This window comes from Salvia splendens, unplaced genomic scaffold, assembly GCF_004379255.2.
Source record: "Salvia splendens isolate huo1 unplaced genomic scaffold, SspV2 ctg728, whole genome shotgun sequence".
NCBI lineage: Eukaryota > Viridiplantae > Streptophyta > Magnoliopsida > Lamiales > Lamiaceae > Salvia > Salvia splendens.
The window spans coordinates 1-18,519 of record NW_024599398.1 but is presented as its reverse complement, the minus strand read 5'-3'; the positions used below and the strand labels follow the sequence as shown (position 1 = coordinate 18,519).

The 18,519-nt window shown below is 36.0% G+C and overlaps 3 protein-coding genes and 1 long non-coding RNA gene across 4 annotated transcripts; 2 read left to right on the top strand and 2 right to left on the bottom strand.

Annotated features, from left to right (window-relative positions):
* The first annotated feature begins 1,358 nt into the window (after positions 1-1,358).
* Positions 1,359-1,903, top strand: LOC121791118. The gene is made up of 2 exons (XM_042189154.1): positions 1,359-1,643; positions 1,763-1,903. The coding sequence occupies exons 1-2, from the start codon at positions 1,359-1,361 to the stop codon at positions 1,901-1,903; spliced, it is 426 nt and encodes a 141-aa protein (XP_042045088.1).
* An 18-nt stretch (positions 1,904-1,921) lies between these two features.
* On the top strand, positions 1,922-2,374 carry LOC121791116. The gene is made up of 2 exons (XR_006048485.1): positions 1,922-1,981; positions 2,236-2,374. It is a non-coding gene; the product is annotated as an uncharacterized LOC121791116 (long non-coding RNA).
* A 4,326-nt stretch (positions 2,375-6,700) lies between these two features.
* On the bottom strand, positions 6,701-11,729 carry LOC121791117 (glycine-rich domain-containing protein 1-like). The gene is made up of 9 exons (XM_042189153.1): positions 11,655-11,729; positions 11,158-11,331; positions 10,651-10,768; positions 10,316-10,567; positions 9,707-10,156; positions 8,450-8,985; positions 7,977-8,172; positions 7,663-7,830; positions 6,701-7,574 (listed from the first exon to the last, which is right to left on the bottom strand). The coding sequence occupies exons 2-9, from the start codon at positions 11,313-11,315 to the stop codon at positions 6,897-6,899; spliced, it is 2,556 nt and encodes an 851-aa protein (XP_042045087.1). The 5' UTR covers positions 11,316-11,331; positions 11,655-11,729; the 3' UTR covers positions 6,701-6,896.
* A 1,610-nt stretch (positions 11,730-13,339) lies between these two features.
* On the bottom strand, positions 13,340-16,556 carry LOC121791119 (uncharacterized protein At4g37920-like). The gene is made up of 6 exons (XM_042189155.1): positions 16,397-16,556; positions 16,024-16,313; positions 15,584-15,749; positions 14,773-15,017; positions 13,885-14,072; positions 13,340-13,790 (listed from the first exon to the last, which is right to left on the bottom strand). Exons 1-6 carry the CDS (start codon positions 16,542-16,544, stop codon positions 13,586-13,588), a joined length of 1,242 nt encoding a protein of 413 aa, XP_042045089.1. The 5' UTR covers positions 16,545-16,556; the 3' UTR covers positions 13,340-13,585.
* Positions 16,557-18,519: the final 1,963 nt, after the last annotated feature.

The following is an 18,519-nucleotide window of genomic DNA, read 5'->3' as shown; positions in this document are numbered from 1 at the left end:
AAAATAGCATATCCGCCCCTCCGTAGAGTGTATAAATATTTTTTTGTTTCAATAAATGTCATATAAAAGGTAGTAGTTCAATTGTTTGGTTGTTGGATTTTTAACTAAGATGTCTAGGGTTCAATCCTCAATAAAAACATACTTTTTTTCATTTTTCATTTTTTATTTTATCCATTCATATTTCTCTTATTATCAAAATAATACCTTTTAATACTTATGTAATCTAAACTTTTACTAAGTTGCATATATTATGTTGTTATATTTATTCTTAGTTAAAATCATTTATCTTGTGTTAAAGTCTTTTTTATCCTATAGTACTTATAATTTGATCCATGCATCTTAATTATTCTCTATGTAACAAAATAAACATTTTAAATATTTTTGAAATATAAATATTAGTGCTCTACTTATATCACTTTGTATATAATATTTATAGTGATTTAAATGTACATATATTTACAATAATTTTATATTTTAAAATGAATAATACATATTTGCAAGCTAAAGCATGTTTATATTTATATATATTTTTATTTTAAAATGAATAATACATATTTGCAAGCTGAAGTATGTTTATATTTTATTAATGAAGCTAGTGCTACTTAAATATTAGTAATATAATATTAATTATTTTATTATTAAATAATATTAAATTAAATATTTAATACTCCCTCCGTCCCGCACTACTCGCACATTTCCTTTTGGGCACGGAGATTAAGGAATGAGTGATAGACAAAGTCAACAATTACGGTTGTAGGTATAAATTGTTACTAAAAATGGAAAGAGTGCAAATAACTTGGGACGCCCAAAAAGGAAATAAGTGCAAGTAGTGCGGGACGGAGGGAGTATTTAAATATAAGGTCCGCCCCCGCCATTTTCGGGTCCTGGATCCGCCACTGGTTGTACCCCTTTTTCTACATTAGCTCTTCCACTGCATGGGTGTCGATTATAATCACGCAACAAGCTTCTGAATAGTGTTTATTATGAATGTGTATTCATTGTACATTTTTTTACCTCAATTTCAAATCATTGCAAACAAATAATACTAAGATTTTATAAGTTATTAGCAGTTTGGGTTTCCCTATTATTCTGGCAATGGGATTTTATAATAATAATTATTAAAATAGCAATTCTCCAATTTATCTAAGCTTAGTTATAAATTCATGTCCATATTCAAATTGGGGGGTCTTTTATGCAATTTGACAAACTCTAGAGGCCATAAAAGAATTGATGAGTTTTATAAGTAGTCCATACACCAGTTGATAGTTGCCAAACAACTAGCAAATTAGAATCCAAAAGCTTCTTAGTTGGTTCAGAATCTTCGTATAGCTATTCTCTCTCTAACCTGACATTCAAACATGGAGCAGAGCCCCAACAATGGCACCAAAAAGGTCAAATTACTCTGCAGCTACGGCGGCCAGATCAAGTCCCGCCCCTCCGACCACCACCTCTCCTACCTCGGCGACACCAAAATCGTCGCCGTCGACCGCGCCGTCAAAATTCTCCCAATTCTCCGCCAAGCTCAAATCCCTCCTCTCCGACGCCGCCGAGATATCGTCAAATACCAGCTCCCCGGCGAGGACCTCGACGCCCTAGTCTCTCTAATCGACGACGACGACGTGGAGCACATGATTGATAGAGTAGTACGACCGCAATGCAGAGGATCTCCCCAAACCCGCCCGCCTCCGCAATTCGTATTAATTATTCCCCGGGTTAAACCGGTCGCGCGTCAAACCCGGATTACTTATTCGGGTTCGACAAGGAGAACCAGCCAGCATCGCCAGACCCCGCTCGATCTCTTCCCGGTTCCTCCCGGTTCAGCAATGGACCGGTGGTTCATCGGGTACGGTTGCTGCGTATGGCTATTCGTATGGGAACCGAGAGCAGTCCGTTTTACAATTAATTCGATGATGCCCCGGTTCGGTTGTGAATGGCGTGGAACTGAATGGGAATATGCGTCATGTTTGACTGGGGTAATTAGGTAAATATGTTTGGTTTCATTTTTTTTTCTTTTTTCGGTGGGTGTATAAGTGTATTTAATGTTTTTAACTGTTCTAGTACTGATTAATTATGTCGAGAAAAAGAAAAAAAGGGGTTCTGTAGAGATGTATTGAGTATTTATTTGTTTGTTTATATATTTTGGTGTAGGGGTGAAGTTTTTTTTAGTGCATGTACAGTAAATTGTTGATGTTTGTGAATAGATGATTACTGAGGTTTGATTGCAAATATTGGCAGAGACCCACATGCCATTATGGTTTGGATTAAGAGAATCGTGTTGATGGCCCACACCATTCCTTCTTTAGCCCATTTTGCTTTTTAACATTTTTAGATGTGTACTCAAATGATTGTATAATGAAATATACTCAGTTCTAAATTATTTGTTGCAATACCTATAAATCTGCCTAATCTATTACTACTTCAGGTAAACACACCGAGTCATATTTGTATAATGTTTATGTGTAATAGTACTTTTAAACAATACTTCAATATTTTAAAGTTACTACATTAGAGTTATGTGGAATCAAGTGACCGCGGTGAATATTTTATTATTTTTGTATTAATTTTCTCATCCGAGGAAAGTTTGTTGACGAAAAATATGGCGTTGTTAATAAACTATTTAATAATTATAACGTGAAGAAGTTTTTCACTAAAATATCTAGCTAAAAGATTGTACGTATCTACATTGTGCATTTACATAATTTGGGGAAACAAGTATTATCACTTTGAAGTTGCACAGGTTAACTAATTTGCCAATGAAATGAGACTTTAATACTTTAGTTGGTAATTTGGTATATTAATCAACTGCCCACAATTGATTATGTATTTGTTCATATCACTTTATTTTGAGTTCCCAAAATACTACTATAGTGAGTTTGTTGTTGAAAAAAAAAATCTAAGAATTGGAACATTAGATATTTAGCTATGGCCTATGGTGATTGGTAGTTAGGGTGTTCTATCCACAGATGATGTCATCCATTTTCATGGCTTGACCCATTCAATATGTAACGGATTTGATGGACAAATTAACGCATTATAAATAATGCATTCTGAAAGTCAAGGTGATATCTAGTCTCTTGCAAAATTATTGTTCAAAATAATAGTGTCATGATTAATTCGAGAATACATGGATAGAGTTGATCTAATTGTATATATGTTCAATCGAATCAAACAATTTGATGAGTGAATATGCATAAATTTAATTTTCAATTCGTGACTTCCAAACCAACTTGGGATAAGTTGATTGCTCCACTGGAGGCTTGACTATGCGCCAAATAATTATGTCGAATTTATTATCTAAGGAGGAGCTTCTGATTTCCTTGTCGATTTGGATGAATTTTATTCTTCAATTACTCCACAAAAAAGTGAAAATATTATCTATACAAAATCTTACTAATTTTATGTATAGAATAACCCAATCTGAAAAATTAAGCAGATGGAATTTTCTCCTGAACATAAAATTCAGAAAATGTTTTGAATAGGTAGCGCTTTCTCCTATTAATTATAATCCTATTATATAGTAGTATAAAGAAAATTAAGGTGACGGGATTTTCTCCGGAATAAATTCAGGAAATATTTTGAATAATTCTATCACTACGTTTTGAAGTAATCTAATGCTTACTATTTTTTGGTTTTCTTCATATAAGATCCATATCCAGGGCCTCCACCACCCTATTATGCTCAAGGTAATTAATCATATGCCAGTATTTAACTATTTGAATATCTATTTTCTGAATTTACTATTTTAGTTTTTGAAATAAATCTAGTGAGTATTATTTCGATTCCTTGATATAAGGTCCATGTCAAGGCCCCCCATCCTATCCTGCTCAAGGTAAATAATCATATACCAGTATTTATTTTATTTGAATTTTTATTTTGGTTTTGTTGATATAATTAGCTAGGGCCTCCAGTGATGGTACCTCATGCACCTCCGCTCCGCAGAGAAACTGGTTTTCTTCAAGGAGGATACTCTCTTTCTCTCTATACTTTTATATGTATAGAGTTATATCAAACACGTGTGTGTTGATCTAGTAATAGAGTAGTTAATGCGACCGTATATACACTAAAGTGACCTTTAAATTTATGTTCATTTAACTAAAAAAAATATTATCTCATACACAAATACGTACACATTTATGATATGGTTTATTTTAAAATTATTTAGGATTCGTTTTGTGACAGTCTTGCTGCCCTGTGTTGCTGTTACCTGGTTGAAGAGTGTTGCGATCCTTCCTTCATGTGCCTAGGTTATTGATACTTGATACACTTTTTTTTAAATATAGCAAGAATATTTGTATTTTGGCTTTGGGTATTTTTAAGTTAAATGATGCTCAAATCGAAATTTATGTAATAATGAGAAAGGTGGTGATTTAGAGACAGTGTCTTTGTTATAAAGTTAATTTGCAATTCTGTTTTATTTTTATTTTTATCTAATTTTGAAATTTATAGTATAGTATTTTGTGTATAAATATTTTTATCCTCTGTCTATTAAAATTATAATAAAATTTAATTTTTTAATTAAAAAAGAATATATATCTATTTAAATACTCCACGTCTTAGTATATCACAGTGTTCATTTCTCCCTTTTTATATTGACAAGTAAACTAGTGAATGAAAATCCGCTTAGTCAATAATTCATTTAAAATAAATAAAAATACTAACAATATGAAAAAAAACATCGAAAACATTCATCTTCCCATGTTGTTACAATCTAATCAATACAAACCATGATTTTAGAAGCCAAAGGCCTATTTTATTGTTATAATTTATAGTAGTACAGTTTATTTTTAATTCACATTAGTACAAAAAATCAGAAAAATAAGCCTATGTAGTATTCTCCTATTTAATAGATAATTCTATATAGCAAAATAATGTCCATCATATGATTCATTTTATAATTTGAATGATTCTATCATAGTATTATCTATTTTGACGGTAGTTATCACATAATTTATGTTGATTTTGTGAATGTTCGGTTAATGTGTAATTTTGGATAATTTTTAAATATTGTAGATGTATTTTTTACGTCTCTATGTACATTTAATTTTGGTATAAACTATAAAAAAATATAGTACATGTAAGTTTTAAATGTTAAATTTGAAATCAGAAAATATTAGTAGCAAATTTAGATCCATTCAAAAGATTTATAGGCAAAATGAGAATGAAAATATTGAGGTGTTATATTTTTGAGAAATATATGGTGATATTCTTTCGGAGTTCATGGACCTAAAAGTAAAGGTGGGAAAAAATATCGAAATACCGCACTTACCGTACTGAATAAATAACGTGTATACCACAATTTTCAGTATAGACTGATACCCTACCGTAATCTTTCGATACGGTAACGATATCATTTTTCCTATATCGTAGTATATCGAATATTCGGTATACACCTTAAATTCGGTATACCGAATCCTCGGTGCATACCAAAAAATCGGTATATGTTCAAATGTTATATATATATATAGGGTTGCGTTAAAGATAGAACCATTCTTAAGTGTAGAACCTAAACTCTACATTTTATTCATTGGATGAGGAAAAAATGACGGTCAGATTAAAATCATACATATTAGACTATGTTTTCACGACATTCCGGACTCAACATGTGAAAAAACTCACATGTTGATGGAAGAATGAATGAAACGAAGAATAGTCCATGCATGCTTTATTTTTCACTTCTCTGCATTCACCCATTAATAATAAGTTTTGGTTGTAATGGGAAGTTGCTGTGCAAATCAACACCATTGGATTAAAAGATCTAACGACCTCCGTTTGGCATTTGTTCTACGTTTAAGAATGGTTCTATCTTGATCACAATCATATATATATATATAATATATAGGGAGATGATCAAAATAAGTATGTGTTAAATCCAGAAATGCGACAAATCTTGGCCCTAGGATTAGATGATCTAATGGTCAATAATTAACCAAAAACACGGAAGGTCATAATTAAGCAATTTTAGGTCATATTATAATATTTAGGTTTAATGTCATGCTAAGATCGTTTTAGGTCATGCTTTGTTAGCATGACCTAAAAATTACCTAATTATGACCTAAAAGTGTCCTAATTATGATATTGTTCTGCGTTTCTGTATTTAAATCTAGTTTTGCATAGATCAAAACCCTATTGTGTATAAAATCTCTGAAGGGAGTAATTTTTTTTTGCATAATGATATTATGGTATACTGTAAATGCGGTATACCGCAAATTCGGTATGGTATGGTAGCGGTATGATATTTTGTCATACCACAATTTTCATACGGTATACAGTACTGACCCACCTCTACCTAAATGATATAAACGTATATCATAATTTATATAGAATAATAAAAATCCAAATTTCACTAAAATTACTAAACAATATTTTTGAGGCCACCGAGTTTTAAACCTTAGTGGCAAGAAAGAGAGATGTCTCTTCCACCACTATAATATTATCACTTCTTTTACGTGTTAATTCGGTAATCATTTAGAATCTAAAAACAATTTTTTTTAAAAAAAATATTGGGCATAAAGCGCACCCGCAGCACTTTGCAGTGACTTAGTACTCTGCAATGCCACATGCATGCACATCGTGGTCTATATGAACGGCAAATTGTTCACCGTTGTGAATGCTCTAAAATTTTTTGCGATCAAGAAATATGATGGCAATCACAATTAGCATCGAAGTAAATTGTACTAGTTGAAATGCTTTGAAAGTAGTGTTGAAATTGCAAATAATGAACAGATTTATTGAAAAAGGACCTTAATAGTTTGTTTACAATGCATATGCACACAATCAAGGGAGATGTCACCGCTGAGTGGCTTTTCTCACAGAATCAAGATGACTACAAACACACACACAAACTGACTTATTGGATATACTCACAATCATTTTAGACATTCTGGTAGGCTCACATATCACGCAACAACGATCTCTTGGTTTACGCCTCCGTCGCTCATGCCTACACAGCCGCCGGCTCCACAACCTCCACAACCACCAGATTTCTCCATGTTCTTAGACCCACCAGTACTAACACCGGAGTTACCCATCATGCTTCCACATCCACCACCACAGCCACCACATCCACCACAGCCACCGCTAACACGATCTTTAGCCATCATGCTTCCACATCCACCACCACAGCCACCGCCACATCCACTACCACGCCCACTGCTGACACCATCTTTAGCCATCATGCTTCCACATCCACCACCACAGCCACCGCCACATCCACCACCACAGCCACCGCCACCACCATCTTTAGCCATCATGCTTCCACATCCACTACCACATCCACCACAACCACCTGTGTTAGCCGTCATGCTTCCACATCCACCAGACTCCACGGTCCTCACTCCATTTCCACATCCGCTGCCACATCCTCCACAACCTCCAGCGAGAACACCTGTGTTTGCTGCAAGCAATTCCTTCGGCAGAGGAGCCTGGTTGGTCTCTTTTCCTACTGCAAGATTATGTGCTTCATTTGAGAGTTCTTCACTGTGCAACGCCATATTACAATGCCCTTCTTTCCTTAATGTGTTACCTAGCATAAATGTAAGTATGAGGCTGGGCATAACGAACCAGTCTTCTTTTACCTAAAATCCCAAAAATAGCAATAAAGTGATGAGTGATTAATATATTTTACCGAACATGACTGAGTTCCTTAACACACAATAATAGTACCTTGATAGTGCCAGACTTCATGTCAAGTAATGCCACAGTTGTTCCATAAGGCTCTTCAGTAGAGAATTTTACAGCTGTTATTAGGTGAGGTTCATGTTGATACTCAGCTTTGTGTTTTGCACAACGCCTTGATTCATAGTCCAGCCTTCCACCAAGAAAAAGTCTTACCTGTATGAACACAGATGTTATGAATATAAAAGAATATTGCCTAAGAAGCTGGAGATTCTTTGTTGTTCTATTGGAGATTCTTTGTTGTTCTATTGGAGATTCTTTGCTGTATAACAAATCATAATGTAAAAATGGAGGATACTTACAGTATGAGGACCGGTCATCTCGAAGAGGTGTCCGTCATCATTGTTTGTGTTCGGAAGCTTAAGGGACCATGGAGAATTCACCATAGACCACTTGGACTCTGCAAACTCGGCCAGAGTACATGCTTTGCCTGAATCCATGATTCTAACCACTACTTTTCTTATAGATTCTTTCTTGCCTTTTGACTTATGTTGATCTCTGAAATCAGGAGATTATACAACATAAGTAGACGGTTCTTCAAATCCAAATATTGTACATTTTCCATCCAAACAACATCTTATAACATTATCAATAAGATAATCTAAGCATATTGCATTAGTTACTACCACAACTTTCAAGCTAAACATGACGACGGAGTTAAAAGTGAGATGGCAAAACAAAATTAAGCAGAAGGAATACAAAATGCATACAGACGCACCCAACCAAGCCCAAAAACACTGCAACTTATAATGAAGGAAAGGCAAATCTTAGATACCTCATATGCAGGTTGAGAACCATGTTTCCTTCCTCATCTACTATGCGTGCCCAATTTTTAGAGAATTGGGCCATGACTGGCAATGGGAACAAGCAAGAACTTTTTGAAAATGGCCGAGACCGAACCATATGAAGTTTATGTGGTGCTGGGGTAGGTATGGTAACTGATATGGCCACTCGCAAGCCTATCGGCTTGGATTCCGTGATGTGTGAACTAGGAACCAAATCCAACCATTTTTCCACAGTAAGATTGGAGTCAGGTGACAGGAAGTCTTCCAGAGATATGAAAGTAGTGCCTATGTTCTTGACTTTTTTTATGAGCGGTGAAACAGAAGGTGAGGACATGAGCTCAAAGAGCAGGTTCCCAGTAGGCTCACACTGGAAGCATGCCACTTGTTTCTCACCATATTCAGAGAGAATTTTCAGGGTTCTCTTTGCATTGAAGATCATATCTGGCTGCGATTTACTGAAGGACACACAGAGACTTCCATTGTGTCCCTCTGGAAGATTCCTTACACTTACAAACTCCAACATGACCTGAAGAATTGAATAAACATATCAATTTTATACTTTAGCCATATCATTTTCTTATTTAATAATGCATAATGGAGAAAACATGGTATAGACTGCTGAAGCCCCATTTGTACAGGATGATTAGACATAATATCTAGAATGCTTTCGTTCAAAAGAAAATGACTATTGTTATATTGTCTCTGAGAAACAGATTCTCAACAAAGCATTCAGTCTCTGTGAATAGCATGATGCAAAACAGTATGAATAAAAGTCTCTCCACTTCTTTCGTTCTTTCTTTTCTTTTCATCTGCTTCTTTTTCTCTTTAAAAGTGAATTCTTGTGTGAGTCAAGATACAAAGGGATTTAATTTGTGAAGCGATTATAAGCATATCCAACCCTAAAGGACAAATGATCTGAAGAGAAAATCTGTCATCAAAAAAGCTGAATCGTATTTGGTGGATAAGGATCATATATCAAAGTAAAACAGGGTATGTGCTATAGGGTATCTCAGGTAAAGACAGGTTCATATCATAAACTTTTGATCTTTATAGATTCTAACCCCAGAAACTGAAAGATGCTGTGCTAAAACCATTTCCCCAGCTATATGGTGATGTAACAGTGTGCTTAAGGATTGATGGGTTCGAAATAATAGCGGAAAAGAGAATGGTGGCATAAAATCAACCTAGTGCAATGCAATATGCATACATGTCTATTGAAAGAGTGTTGTAAAGGTCTTGAGAAGTACCTCAAAAACTTTTGTCGCAGGAAGTGCTACTATTGGGCTCTCATTCAAACTTAGCACCTTCTTCGTGACAGTGCCCAAGTAAGGAGTAAGTCTGACCGGTGAAGGGGCATTGCCCTTGTACATTGCTCCAGCTCTCCAATACCTATGGCCATACAGGTCCTCAAAGGTCTTGGTCGTCCCAGTAAACCCAACATCCAGTTTCTGACCCTTTGTTCTATCAGAATCAGTGTCATCATGTTCCAAAATTTTACCCATTATTTTTAGAAGATCTTCACAATAAAAAACTGGATGCAACTGATGAGTGTGCCAGATAAGGTCAATGTCGTAAGTGGGGACAGAGAAGCTCTTGATGCCTTTCTCCTTGTTTCTCTTGATTAGGTGCAGAAATCCTTTGTACCTTGCCACAGCTCCTATAATATAGTGAGTGTCGTTCATATGGCATTGGGAGACCTGTAATATAAAAGGAGAAGAAAATACACGAAAAGATTGAATTTTGTGAATCAAGTAATAGACACAGTTTGATGCATGACTCTAATAATGGAAAATAATGTATATATAGAGACTATAAAAGGAGCCAAAAATTAAAATGTCTATAATTATCAGGCTTGCCTGATAAAAGAAAGGGGCTTGTCTTTGAGCAGCTGCAATCAAATCATACTTCGTGAAATTCTCTGCCGCTACTCCTTGACCAGAGATACTCTCTTGCTGAAGTTCCAAATCCAGTTCAAATGGCTCGCCGGGGAATAATATTTTCCAAGCGTTTTCAGTTTGCTTTCTAGAAGTTCCCTCCACAGAAGAAATAACATTCTTGTTGTCAAGAATTCTGCCATAGAATTCCTCACAGTCTTTTTTGTATCTAACCTGGAGGATTAGGCCAGTTCAATCTTCTGCGAACACAATACATTGCTGAAGTCAACAATAAAGTAAAGAGCATGGAGGCATACTGGATTGAGCCTGTGAGAGTGCCATATCCATTCGCAATCTAAAGGGACAACCAATGGACCTTCAAAAAGTGGCGATTCAGAATGTTTCGCCAGCAATGGAAGCCAATAAGCATTGTACCTAGTGGTAGAAAAAGGACGATTCCCGTAAAGATGATAAAGAAAGAGTACAAACTATGATGAAGACCCTTGTAATGGTGGATACAAATTCATCATCCTGACTACATACCAGGACCAATTAACAGATATATTAAGCACTATTGTTAGGGGATAGCAATTCAACTTTTCCTGTACTAGGTCGACTCTGCTTCGGGTTACCAGGACCGTGCCAACATAGCAAGAGACTGCCGACTCAAAACATCATCAATAACATTAAAACTACTCAAAAAACGGCATCTACTAAGCATTCTACTACAATCACCAATCATCAATTAATTTAAGCATCTATGATCTATACACATAAACTATTAGAATAAACGAAAAGAAGCGTGATTGCAGTGAAATGCTTGCCTGTAAATGGCCCTATCTAGGCCAGGGCTGTCATAGAGCCAACGGTTCCGATCAACAGCCTTGAGAAACTTGAGCTGCCTTTTTGCCGCGGAAACAAGGTCGACGTTGATCTCAGTGTTCTGTGCTGCTTCCCATTCCAACTCCTGCTGCTTCTCCATTCTTCACAGCTTTTAACTACCGAAACAATCACTCTAAGAAAACAGAATTTTCACAGCCAGTAAAAGTGCGCGATCGGAAATTCAATTCACGAAGTATAATCTATCCCCAAATCAGATATCAATTCAGTAAATAACGCAATAAACGGAATCCTGATCACCTCCGTTTCGGATTTCAAGTAAACTAACAATTGTTCTACTACAAAATTATGTGACTTGAACTAAGCAACTATAAGTAAACGTAAAATTAGCAAGCAAAACTATTATATTCACAGCAACGGTGATCGGAAAAAGAAGGATGATTATGAACAGAAGAGGGCGAGAAAGCGTTAGGAAATTCACCTGAAAATTACTTTTCCGTTGACGAAATATTGGATGAGGAAATTCACCGGTATTTATAGCATATTCCATGTGTACGTACGATATATCTAGTTGAAGTAGTACAAATAGGGATGAATGACGAAACTACCCTCTTCCATAATGGAAAACACCACCATGCCCTTCAACTGCTGTTTCACTACTAATTTAATTTTTCCTTTTTCTTTTTGGATAGGGTTATTGCAAGTAATTTTATTTAAATTTGTGTACGACGAAATTAATTTTATTATTTTAAATGACAACACTCTGTTTACTTTTCTCAATTGTTACGTTTTCTATTAACCAGCTAATGTCATACGAAACATTCGTACATTATTTTTAACCAATTTAACTTTTTTTTATTACATGAGTTCAGTTGCTTTATTGAGTCATAATACGCTTAGTTTTTCCGTAATGCTATTTTATACTATAATGATGAATATACTTTAGATAGAGATAAATCAAATTATGGAAACCAAATTAAATTGAATAGCCTTATCTAAAAAATAAATACTCCTATTTACATATTTCCGTACACAGTTGATTTTGTTAATTACAATTATTTTCCGTTTTCCAAATAAATTAATTACTATACATAGTACTCTGTACTAGTATATAATAATCCTAACATGATTTGGCATATGATTACTTTTTCAATTGAGATACTGTGAAAATTGTTTAAGGATATACGGAGTATATGATTTGTTGTATTGATGAAATAGAATATATTTAATTTTCTAAAAAAAATCATAATCCCAATAGATAAAGGGCAGGAAATTTGAACATTAAATGTTAGTATAAATTTTATACTAATTAATAAAATTAATAGAAAATTATGAGAGATATCGTGTCTGTAAATCACTATCTTAATTATGGTTGACATAATATATTGCAATAAATCGAGAATATACCATAATTTTCTTTGCATGGCTTGGCAGTTGAAAGACCAAAAGATAAAGATGAAGTGGGGTCACAGTATATTACAATCCCACCCTGTTATATCCATTATTTACACGTTCAATAATCTGTATTCCATTAAACAAAAAAATGAAAAATAAAATTATCTAACTATTACACCTACACGATAAATACAGTTTTCATCAAAACTAGAGGATTTTCCCATAAAATGGTAAATAGAGAAGGACATAATTGGGAAACTTTCAAGTGATGAATAGAATGTGTCACAATGTGTAGTTTAGGCAGTACAAGAAGGTCCACGTCGATATATGACCCACTTTAAATAACAAAACATAAATTACATTTGTCTTTTTCATAAAATATAAAAAAGAAAATTGATAACTTACACGCCATCCTCATAGACTGTAAATTATAAAGTGGTAATAATGCAGGTATTAAATTATTGGTTGAGCTAACTATAGAAAAAATTAAAATCAATCACCTGCCCCCATGATTCTTTGCATAGGTTTAGCAATTCAGAAAAAGGAAAAAGAAAAGGACACAGAAATTTCACATGAAGTTGCAGTTTGGGCCTAATTTCAGTAGAAAACATCAGCTGCTGCACACAAACTGCATGATATTCTGTTTTTGCTCACATAAAAGCCTAAGAAGAAGGCATTACCCCCTCCAAAACGAGATCTCGATCACCATCTCAATATCTTGACGAACTAAACAACTGGTGGAATCACGCAAATACCACAACCGAAAAAGTATGTAAAAAGGCAACCATACGCCATTTTTTTGGCTCAAAGGAAATCATGATTACATACATAGGATGCTTGCATAAAAGAGCAACTAGTGATACACGTGTGCTGAGGTAAATAGCCTACGTCGATCTTATGAAGGATGCATCAGTTAATTTCAGCCAAACAAGGAAACAAGTACAAACCTTCAAAGTGAACTTATAGGTTACTAGCTCCCACAGATTTAGCAGAGCACCCTTTGATGGAAAGTTTACATCAGTTGTCTTCTGAATTTGTGTCTGTCTCTGGTTTGACATTTTGCTCCAAGTACTCCTCTTCAATAGTTTCTTTAAGGATGAAAAGTCTCTGGATAACAATAGGTTGGTCCATTTTCTTGGCTTCCCTGATTTCAGTCTCTTCCATATTGAGATGGTACGCATCGAGCATTATCTTAATCCACTTGTGTAGCTCCTTTGGAGTTCTGAAACGTCAGATGAAGATGCAGTTACATCAGAAAGAGATTCTGAATCATTTACCTGACTAAGCAGTTAGGAAAAAAACACATTTTTCACTACGTGTATATAGCATTTGGTTGTTTGATATCATGTTCGTCGCCAGGCGAGAAAGCGGTGGCCAATGCTGAAAATCGCTCTTCAGGATCTGTGATGTTCAGCAAATACTTCAGTAGTTTAATTTCCTGGGGCACAATACTCCTCAAACTGCTCTGTGTTGCCTTGTATATACGATACATTATATCTTTCACCTACAAAATTTGGCTTTTTATAACATGAAAATGTAAACCAAATTCTTGGAAAATGGAATGGTGATGTTGCATGAGAAGTAATATTTAGGCAAGGAACAAACACAATGATTTGGTTCAAGAAGAATGAGAATTAGGATGCTTTTCAAAAACATATGGAGGTTTTGGCATTGAGACCAGGCTGATCATTTCTAGAGTGGTGTCTACTTCAGAAAGAATAATGGCATTTGAAATATCAAAGTTCACCTAAACACAGTGACTATGTGGCGGTGTGGCTTAATACTTATGTTGTTGCTACTTTAGCCTTGTGAAATTGATTTAGTCCATTTTGTGGAGCAAACAAAAAACCAAATAGCAACTTATCTCAAAACCAATTGAGAAATGCAAGCCAACTGGATATAAACTTCGTCTAAGTATCATAAGAAAATATGTTATAAATCTGATGCATGTTTGCGGTAGACTATGTAATTGTTGCAAACCATTAGAAGAATAACCAATCAGCTTATTGAAATGTCCAACCCATTAAGAGTCTAAGACCTTAAATCAAGGATGGGAATAATATAGGTAGAGTAATAAAAGAGGAGTCACAGCATATATCTGGAGAATGATAAATGGAAAGCAAATTATACCGTGTTTTGCTTTTCAAATTAAATTGACATCTCAGGTATTATAAGATTTTTGAATATGGAAAGCTGATTCACACCTCATTTTTCATAGTTGCTGACTCCTTTGCTGCTGACCAAGCACCATTTATCAATAGAATTAACGAAGAGTCGAGCTCTTTTGCCTTGGATAGGCTTTTTATTTTCTCACATGCTGCATCTATTGAAGGGGAATTTAAGATGTCATCAAACTTAGCCTGTGCAATGTCTAATGTACCCACAATCTCCAGAGTATTATCGAAAGCGCTGACTGCTGATAAGCATCGAGTCCCCAGCCTTGCAACCGCTGCTCAATTATAAGATTACAATCAGACCCTTATTCAAGAACTTTGACAATCGGATATGATAATCATAATAAATATTTTCAAAATTATATAATATATAAGGAAAAACAAAAATGACAATGCGATGTCTGAATTTACACTGGAAAATATAACCTGGGTCATGAAATCCAAATTAGATGATAATGTGAGTCTCTATTGCATAATTTTTACTGGTAATTTCAATAACTGATTATATATAAATATGCATGCGTACACAAGGACTCAGACTACAAATTTTAAAAATTCTTAGGGTACAACAGAAGTCAAGCATGTATAGAACTAAAAGTACATAAGCAGACTAGCAATATGTATTTCACGATTGGCATACTGAGAGGCAAAAGTAATTGAATAAGCCCTATTACGTAATTACTATCCCAAGTTCGAACATGCAAACAAATGAAGCACTTCTATGAACCACATTCACTAGAATATACTATTCCTCTGGCTAGACACTTCAACCAAGTCATATAAAATAAGGCTCGCTTAAAAACATATCCGTTTGACTGGGTAAGCTATTTAAAAGCATTACCATCTCGGTCATCCAAGCTGTCATAGGTTTCTGAGACCAACGTGAGATGGCGAAAGAAACTGTCTGTAAAATCCCCACGTCTCTTTGCTACAATAGCATTGATATCCATGGGACTTTCTTGTATCTCTTTAAGCAGTGCAGTATGCTTTTCCATTTCATCATCAATCTGCCAAGTACATGTGTGATTGATATGTAGCTACAAGGAAACTTTCATCTAACAATACACATTCTAATCCTCCAAACATTTCGTAAGACAATAAGTAGCTGATTTGTAGAAAATCACATAAGCAGTTATGCCGTGCATTTTCTACATAAATATTCACTGAATTTTAAGCTATTTTTACCATAATCACAGAGATCAAACCAATTTCTGGAATAAGCACAATTAGTTGACTGAAATCAAGCATAGTGATTTTTACAAAATACACAAGAGAAAGTACCTTTCTAACTCTTCTCGACAAGTCTATCAATTTTTGCTTTATAATTGAATCTTTTTCAGAATCGGCGCGGGTTTTACACCGATTATAAAATTTCTGCCGATACTTGCTCCACTCATCTCTGAAAATCAAGTATTTCTTCCAATCTCTAGACTTAGGTTTCTCGTTCAAGAATAGGTCGATCATCTTATCAATAAATTGGGTTATCGTGTACCCCTCTGCAACTTCAACTTCAACGTCAGCTTCAACCTCAACCTCCATTCCAGCTGCGGCAGCACAAATCTTCCATTCAACTGAATTAAAGAGAATCACTCAAATTTCTGTACTACAATCTGGGAACAATGAGCGAGTGAAAAAATTACAGAATACAGCATACCTACGGTTCTTCTGGATTTCGCAGCTGTAGTAAAGCTTTGGAAAATTTGAGAAGTTGTCAATTGAAGTGGTAATTTTGCAGAATGTGGAGATATTTCTGGATGGATTAGAGAGAGAGTGGAGGTGAAGAGAGAGAGTTTACAAGCCATGGTAGTGGTCTGTTTGAGTTGTCGACAAGGAAGAAATTAATTTGGAGATAAGAAACGCCGACCAAAACGACGTCGCACTAGTCGTCTCTCATCGCGGGAATTTCCCCTTTTTAAACGACGACGTTTGTTTGGGTTTATTAGTCTTCAATAATTGTAAATCTTAATTATAATAATTTCTCCAACTTAATCAACTCTAGACTGATCTTCACCTTTTCTAAATAAAAAAAAGTAAAATTTTTACCGCCAAATGTCTTAAATTCAGAACGAATCTCACAAACTTATAAAAAATACTTAGCAAGTTTCAATACAAAATTGAAAATATGTACTTAAGTCAAATTGCTATCCAAAGATTCATTTCAAGTACAAAAGGTGCAGCATTTGTTGTGCCTGTGTGCTTCACAACAATTTCCAAATTATGAACAGGTCATAAAGATAGTATAAAATATTGTTAGATTAGATTAAGAAATTAAATTAGTGTAAATGGACTTTAATTAGCAAAATTAGGGATCAAACCGAATTGACCCAGTAAACACACTAAATGTCGGAATATCTACATCTATCCAGTCTGTAACATTAATCCTCCCAAATTTTACTACGTTGTGTACCTCATTTCATTGTTTCTCCAGTCATCACTAATTGTCTTGCTTGCTCATCTAAATTTTATATTTTCTTCTGCTCATCAAAATTTAACTAGACTAATTTAAACAACTATACCAAACCTCATCATAGAGAAACTATAGAGTGGCCTAAGGCCACCCGCAAAGCGTCACGCGGGTGGCCCGTAATCCGTCACGCAGGGACGAGACGGTAGCGTAACGCGTTGCAGCGCCCCGTCTCGTCCCCAGCCCATCGAGACGGATGGCGAGACGTCTCGCCACGTGCCAGCGCGACGTGGCGCGCTCCGGCGCCATGCGTGACGCCCACTCGCCGGCCCGCGAGTGGGCATCGTCACGCTGACGCAATAAATTATTTTTTTAAAAAAATTAGAATTTAAAAAAAATTAAAAATGAAAACGGTAATATTACCGTTTTTCTTTTTTTATTATTAATTTTTTTATTTTTTACTCTATAAATACTCCTAATTCATCTTCATTTCACACACAAATACACATCTATTCTTCCCAAATCATCTTCATTTCCTCTCCAATTTTCTTCTAACCTCTCATCACAAAATGTCCGGCGACGGAAATTCTGGCGGTGGCGGCTCCGGCGGATTCGACATCAACGCGTTCGGCGACTGAGGGCATGTACAATGTCTTGGGTGGTGGTTCCGGTTCGTCGACGCCGGGCACCCAGGGTTCGTCGACGCCGGGGGTACCAACCACCCCATTTTGATATGGATGCATATGCCCGTCCCTCCGCCCTGAGGTATTCGCAGGGATTATCCCAGATTCGGGAGGATTATTCCGTTGAACCCACTCCGGAAGAAGGCCGAGGCGGTGGAAGCTCCAGGGCGGAGGCGGAGTCGGACAAGGAGGAGGATCTAGGCCGGCATCCGTACAACCCCAAAGAAACACTGGCGGTGTACAACGCCTAGATCAGCGTCTCGTACGATCCCATCGTCGGGAATCAACAATCTCGGAAGTGCTTCTGGGAAAATGTCACTGAGGCCTACCACGAGATTAAGCTGAAGGGGTCTCGCCGCCGCACATATAAGATGCTCCGCGCTCACTTTGACCGAGTCGACAGAGAGGTCAAAAAATTATGCGTCATCTACAAGAGTGAAGCGGCTCATTACCAAAGCGGAGCAACGGGAGCCGACATTCTGAGGTCGACTTTGCGAGTCTACTTCGACGACACCGGAAACAATTCAAACATGTCGATGTTTGGGAGGTCGTCAAATACGAGGAAAGGTGGGTAGGCGGTGTCCGGTCCAGCTCGGGCTCGACCTCGAAGCGCACGAAGCACACGGCAGGTGGCCAATACTCGTCTAGTAAGGGCGGTTCGGGCAGCGCCGCACAAGAGTTTGCCTCGCA